We start from the raw sequence: 7833 nt of genomic DNA on the forward strand, positions 1-7833 counted from the left end.
TTCACGGGTATAAAAGAATAGTCTTAATGTAGCTCATGCATGTCTTAAGAGGCGACTAAAATGGGTATTCAGCGTCCAGGGGTATAGACGGGTACCCTGCCCCTAGGGATTATATCAGGCGACTGGTCGGGGGTTAAGCATGAGGCTAACTACCTCATGCTGTAGGATAATCTGGATGAACTCAATGTCGACAACTTAGAATCATAAGGCTAATGATAATTTTAGTTACATGATTGGAACTTGAAATGTTAGATCAATGTTATCACCTGGGAAAATTATGGCAGTGGCTGAACAACTAATGAAATAAAAAATAAAAATTGCTGCACTGCAAGAAATCAGGTTGAAGAATAATGGAGTTATAAGTAAAAAGGAATTTCATTTTGATTACAGTGGACCAGAGAAACGGCTTAAATGGAGTTGGATTCATCGTTAATAAAAGACTTCAGATTTGTCCTGGGCCTTGTCAAAATTAGTGGCAGAATATGTAAACTTAAAGTGAAGGGGGACGTTTCTGCAACACAACCCTCATTAACATTTATGCTCCTATTAAAGAATCAGATGAATCCATAAAAGAGCAATTTTATGATGAAGTTCAGAGAACTAAACTCAAGCAACAGAGGAGATTGTGGCATAGTTTTGGGGGTTATCAATGCTCAAATCCACCAAGAGCATACCTATAAAGAGATCATGGGAATGTTCCACAGGATCCATCCATAGGTCATATAGTATACAGTTAAATTCTAATGAGAATGGAAATCTTGTGATTCAGATGCCAATTACTTTAAAGGAATCTTAAGCCACTATTCTGATCCAGAATAATTTTTTAAAATCTTTCGATATCAAGGTTTGACAGAGAGGTGCATTATCACCTCGACTTTTTAATTTAGCATTTGAATTTGTCATTAGAAAATTGGTTCTCAGAGGCTTGGTTACTAGTAAAAAAATAAAAAAATTGTGCATTTGCTGATGACATAGTAATACCGAGTAGAAAAGAAATGCTTTAATTGTATCTACAACAAAAAAAAATATTATAAGCAGCATAACTTTAAATTTTAAATCATGGAAAGCTTCACACATCTAATTCTTATCTAAGCGTAATTATAAACACTTTGAATACAATTTCAGAAATAATTAATTACAGAATCCAGAAAGGAGAACCAAAGTCATTTTTCATATCAGCATATGTTTAAAAATAAATTGATCCCGAGAGCAATAAAACAAAAAATTTACATAACAATCAGCCGTCCTGTGGTAACATATGGCTTCAAGACTTGGACTTTGACAAAAACATATAAATAATTTACTACTAATTTTTGAATGAAAAATACTTAGAAATATTTCTGGCTCAATACAGCTAACTAATAATTATTGGAGAATAAGAACTAATGAACAAGAAGCTCTTATCAAACATAAAAACATTGTAAAATTAATCAAAACACAGAGGATTTCATGGCTTTGTCACATTGAAAGATCACCTGGCAAGGCAACAGAGTGATAAAGATCTTGCATCGGAAGTCCATGAGCAATAGGCCAAAGGCCGACCAAAGAAAAAATGGGTGGATGATGTCTTGAATGATTTAATTGATAATTGATTGATGAATGATTGATTGATGAGATCTCCAACAGGAAGATTAAGGTCAGGGACAGAGCTGTTTGGAGAAATATTGTGCAACAGGCTAAGGCCCACCCTGACCTGTAGTACCAATAAAGAATATAATTTCCAAGTTGAATTTACCATAGGAAAAGAGAATTTATTGGTTGGGTGACAGGAAAATGAGTTAGATTTGCTTTCAATATAACCTTTAAAAAACAATAGTAGTGTTCTTTTTGCAAATGAAAATTGTGACTTCACTGCCCTTAATTTAAATCTAATAATATAATTGAGTTCTTTCATATTTTCAAAAGGTGTTAACACTAAATACAGCTAATGACTTTTAATGTAAAAATATGAAATTAACTCACTTGAAACCTCGGCAGTGATCTTCAGGAGGTAATACAGTGGGAAGAAAATATTCTAAATTACACATGGCATCAACCATTTCAGTATCGAAAGGACACATGTAAGGCTTAAACTCCTCGAGTATTTCTTGAGTAGCTTCAACTGGAAAATACCTAGAAAAAAGAAAAGAACAAAATATTTAACTTTGTTACAAAAATATTTACAAAATAAAAACAAGTAAAGTAATTAAAACAACTTCAGACAGCATAAATAAACTTAACATGAATCAAAATATAATGCATGGTATAAAAAACACTACAAAAATTTTATACCAACACCACAAAATAAGCTGTTTTTGCTATTTACTATATCTCTGAGAGAAAATATTTTAAAATATTAATTCATTTATTTAGAACATTGTTACTAATATTGCATGAATTTTAAATAAATTATTGATTTTTTTTTTAAGTATAAATTCAATTTTCAAACAGAATACAATTGTTTCTAGCATCAATATATTTACAATAGATGTTAGTATGATAAACAATTTATTCAAATATTATTAAATCGTAACAAAGTATACAAGTAAAAGTACATACTTTTTACTTTTACTATTGTAACTTGTAAAGAGAGTAAAACTATTGCCACAGTAGGGTGTCTTTGTGTTTTGGTGACTGGCTACAATTTAAATCTATTAGTTTAGAAAGCATACTAATAAACTCAGCAACCAAATAAACTCAAAAATTAAATGTTTAGAAAAAACTCTAAAACTCTGAACCACAAATACACCCATCATGTGTCATGTGTACAGCACTCAAAAAAAGAAAAGAATTTGAATTCTTACTTGCTACAATCTTTGACGAGGACTTTAATGTTATTTTCCAAATTGCTGAAAAACATAAAACAATTTAATTCAAACAAAATTATTTTAAAAACATGAAGAGAATTCTCTAAAATTTTACAGGTCATCTCTTACGTAGGATTTAAAAACATTCCAACACTGTCATATGTGGAGAAAAATAGTCTTCTAACCAATTCATGAAGAGGACGCCATGGTAACTCAAGATCATCACGCGATAGTAATTCAGCTTTCCTAAAACAAAAATGCTTTCTTAAAACAAGTTTAAATAAATAGCTCAAAGTTCAGTGAAAAAGTTTCCCGAGAATTAATAATTTAAAACTATGCTGTCATTAAAATGAAATAGATTTGAAAAAATTAATAAATAAATTAAATAAAGACTTTTATGTTTCTGAAATTTTTAGAAAACTAAATAAAAACTACTTTATATATGATTTATAACATGAAGGGCTTGGGGCAATATAGTGAAACACATTTTTTCTAAAAGTGATATTTTGCATCAAACTGTTTCTTAGTAGTCTTCCTGCATGCGAATTCGGAGATACGAATGAGAATCTGATAGGCGAGTTTTTTAGGGGTATATTATACCAAACAAATTCTCATTCACATGGTCAAATTCGCAAACACAAACTTCTGCATACAAACTAGAGTGAACGGTCCTAAACTTTTTCATCAAAATAAAAATTGTAATTGGTGTTTTATTATTCGTAAAGATTTTTAACCTTTTTTATTATAGTTTGCTTTAATGATAGAATTATTTAAAATATTTACCATTATTAAATAAAGAATAATGAGATCATGTGAAAACTATGAACTAGATCAGTCGAAAAGTCGACCATCAAAGGATAGTTTACTTTACGAAACTAGAAAGAATTTAGCGTGTGCTCCAAAAACTACATCTCACGAAGCTGACACAATATTAATATCATTTAAGGAATTTATCATAGACAACCCCACATATGAAAGGAGAACTGTAAACACACTCATCTAAGTATCCCCAGAAAGAATCTTTAACAGACTTAATATCACAAGACATAATCTCATATATACAAAATACTGTGATATAAAATCCAACATAAGCAAAATAATGTAGTATAGAATAAAACATGCAGAATATTTATTCTGACATAGTATCAGAATATCTCAAAAACAAATTTTTAGCAGTACTTGCTACAGTATTTCGTACTTGCCAGGGTGTGTTCTAGAATCAGACTATGTATAAATGACTGACGGAAAATTAATTTGTAGACAATCAGGAATTTTTTTTTATACAGATATAAAGGATGATCCAAAATAACAAAACCAAAAGAAAAAGCAGACATACAAGAAAAAAAAGAATCACTTAGGAAGATGATGTTACAAATGATATTAAAGAGGATTAATAGCATGAGCACTAGATTTGTCTCTAATAATTTTTTATATTGCTCTTAAAAAGGATTTATTTATGAAAAACCTAGGAAACCTGGTGAGAAGTATTATTGCAGCTCCAAGATGTATTTGAGATAATTTTGATACATTTAAGAGAGTATGCCATTTTAATTAGCATCAATGTAATGTAACATCAAGGTGTCATTAAGCGTTTCATGCAGTAGAAGTGTTTGTAAATGTGTTACATGTTTGGTAATATACCATATAAATACAATGATGCAGAATGACTTTGTTCATTGTCCGTGTATTTTACATATAATATGCGATCCTGTGTTTCTATGTAATATAAAATTTTTTTGTATGTACATTGTATGTTTAAGCAGCTACTAACACTATTTAAATATATATATATATATACTAATTAGATCATGGTTTCCAGAATGTGATGAAAAAAATTAGAATATGCTTAAAAAGTTCAAATTAAAATGCTGTATATAATAAAATAAAAGTAATTTATAGTAAAAGCAAAAGACTTACTTGAGCAAAGAGTGCAACATCACAGATATTTTTTTTACAAAACTACTTTCTACATCATTAATTAGTAAAAGTTCAAAGAATACTTTAATGAAGTGAACATGATCTTCCTTTGAAAACTTTCTGCCATAAAGTCGAATGTACCTGTAAGTCAAATGTTAATTACGAGAAATCACACTAAAAGTATATTAAAAAAAAGCTCATATGTTACATATATTTCTAAATTCATATAATTATTTCTAACTCATTAGTACATAAATATTCATACAAGACTGATAAAGTTTAGCTATTTAATGTATTTGTCTTTTTTAATTTAAACTCGAAAGAGAATATAAAAATTTGACGCGCTGAAACTTGCATGATACATGACAGCCTAAAGAGGGCCAAGACGTACTGCTTTCTTCACCTTGGGCTCGCGGATGTTCCGGTTGGGTGGTCAAACGAAGGCGGAACCCCCAGTGTAGTCCCCAAGCATGCTTGGTACATATTTTATCGACCTACTGAAAGGTTGAAAGGCTGAATCAACCTTGCCCAATCCATGAATCGAACCCAGGACCTGTAGCACAAAAGTGCAAAGTGCTACTACTCAGTCACAGGGAGAAAGGATACCGATATAAATGCGGCATGCCTTGTTAGCAGATATCTATCATAAGATTATTAAGTCATAAGATGTAAATTTCATTTAAAATCTTTAATTAATAATTTTAAACATTAAATATGAAAATAATTCATGTCAATGTTTATATTAATTATTATTTCAATGGTGTTCCACCTTGAACTCACACTTATGCCCATTAATTCAACCTTTACAAGCATTTGACAAGTTGTCAAATCAATCCTATTATTTTACTTACAGGGGTCTGTCTAAATTTTTCTGAAAGGTACCTATTTTGTGAAAATTTAGACATAATTTGTGAAAAATTAAAAATAAAGACAAAAATATGGATTTATTGTTTCTTAAGGGATACAAAAAAGAAATTTTAAGAAAAAGTATTTTGTGAAACTACCGTTTTTCCTAAAGTTGAATTTGTGACGGTACCGCTAAACGGTAGTAAATTCAGCCTGGACAGACCCCTGACTTAGTAAAAGCAATATAAAGATGGTATATAGTGTTCAACATTGTACAGTAGAATTTTAGAAATTCTTGTATTTAACCCACTGTTAATTCAAATTATGACAAGTAGAACAGTCAATGAAATTACTTGTTGAGAAATAAGGATCATAAGTTTGTTTATCCCGTGAACTAGACAGCTGTAGTGAATGTGCAACAAAAATATTAAATCTGTAGAGGCTGAAACTCCTCTTATAGGTGGATGAAGAGTTATTAAATTATGAGTATCTTTCGGGTCACAATTCATATTTAGGTTTGAGTAACAACTTTGCTCATGGCCACCCAGCCTCTCAATCAAACGAAAGTCTCAGTTGAGAATGAGTCAGGCTTCTTTTTCATTAGATGAAGGATTTGAGGCAGGAACTATGGGAAGCTTTACGACTCACCCTTAAAAAATTATATACAGTATAAAGTATACACCTTAATTTCACTGAGCTTAGTGAATCCATCTATAAACCCAAAAATCTGTGGTTTTATCACAGCCAACTGGCACATCTGTTAGAGGATGTTTCCACTTTGACACCTGTTCATGCAAATACAATAGCCCAAAAAGATTTTAAACTGACAAGAATTTTAAAAAAAAAGTATTTAGTAGTTTTCCCAAGGGAAAAACTACCCCAAATCTTGGTAACTTACAAGGAGTGGGCTGAACTTATTTTTTGACCAATGATCAGGCGTTTTTAGCAGAATTTTTCCGAAATTTATAGTGCACTTAACACGATAATGATCTATATATTTTATCATTAACTTTATTACTTAAAGATATATTTACTTTTTTATGACGAACTAAACGGAAATAACAACTAACCTCATATCTTTTTACACCAATCTTTATTTTTCCTTTCATCAAATTTTGTCCTATTACTCTAAATATATTATTATTTCTTTAAATAATCCTTTTTTTTTTATTGATTTGGCAAAAAATATTATTTGAAAATTTTTTCAAAGAAAAAAAGAAAACGTAATTTTTATTTCTAAAATTTAATGTACAAAACTAAATGGGAATAAATATTAATTGGAGGTTGGATTTCATCCCACTGATCTTTTCCCCAAGACTAATTTCAGTCCTCAGGACTAAAGAGTGGCACCCCTGTATGAGATATTTCACCAAACTATTTTCTGAATAAGAAACCTAGTGCAGAAAATAAATTCTGTAAGTTTTCAAAGATCGAAGACAGTTTCCAAATTATGAAAACAAACATAACTATGAAACATAATTGCAATTTAATGAATGCAACCATAATTAATAAAAAAGATTTTTAAATATTAATCAATAACAGAATTAAAAATAATTTAAATCAATCAATTTATCCCAGGGAATTTGTAAAGATCGAATACAAAAGGGATATTCAAAAGCGTAAAGTAATAGAACGACAATCAATGTTTATTAAACGTTATTCCTTAAAGATTGTTATTTAAAACATTTAGAAATAAAACTTACCTTGCCAAATGATTTGCCCAATAGGAAACATCTCGCAAATCTTGGCATTGAATTGATTTACCGAGATTTGTTTTAATTTCAATTAAATATTTTTGAGATTCGGCATCAAGTTCGTCTCCATATTGCAACAATTTACTGTACACTAGCTCTTTTTGAGGTATAAAACCAAGTATTTCGGCTCGCTCAGCCATTCTCAAAGTAAAAGTCTAAAAATGACAAGCGAATTTCGTCAGTATCATTTATAAACAGCTTTGTTTACTACAGTGATTCAGTGATTCATGGCCGCATCCACATTGGATTTGGAAAAGTTTTCGTTTTTGATTTGATTATGATTACGTCACATCGACAACAATCCCAAAATGAAACGAAATGATACAGCAGTTTCGGAATCGAAGGGCACGTTCCAATATTCGCACCGGTGTAACCGGTTACACTGGTTTGCCGCACCGACCGTTCCAATATTAAAACCAGTTACACCAGTGCACTGCACTGATCGTTCCAATATTCAAACCAGTGTCACCAGTTACGCACGAAGTGCACCAGGTTTCTGGTCGGTTTGGTCAGTTCGCATGACGTCATTA

At 30.7% G+C, this 7833-nt stretch overlaps 1 protein-coding gene across 1 annotated transcript in view; it reads right to left on the reverse strand.

The window, feature by feature from the left end:
• The window catches only part of LOC107438063 (proteasome activator complex subunit 4), a 77101-nt gene extending 69454 nt beyond the window's left edge, over nt 1-7647 (reverse strand). Inside the window, exons 1-5 of the mRNA XM_043050390.3 lie at nt 7253-7647; nt 4704-4844; nt 2916-3032; nt 2784-2828; nt 1963-2112 (exon numbers count right to left, since the gene is read on the reverse strand). Coding sequence (XP_042906324.2) covers nt 1963-2112; nt 2784-2828; nt 2916-3032; nt 4704-4844; nt 7253-7443 — 644 coding nt within the window. The 5' untranslated portion in view covers nt 7444-7647. The remainder of the gene's footprint in view (nt 1-1962; nt 2113-2783; nt 2829-2915; nt 3033-4703; nt 4845-7252) is intronic.
• Between the last annotated feature and the right edge of the window lie 186 nt (nt 7648-7833).

This window comes from Parasteatoda tepidariorum, chromosome 5 (assembly GCF_982258835.1).
Source record: "Parasteatoda tepidariorum strain Cologne lab strain chromosome 5, Ptep-v5.0, whole genome shotgun sequence".
Classification (NCBI taxonomy): Eukaryota; Metazoa; Arthropoda; class Arachnida; order Araneae; family Theridiidae; genus Parasteatoda; species Parasteatoda tepidariorum.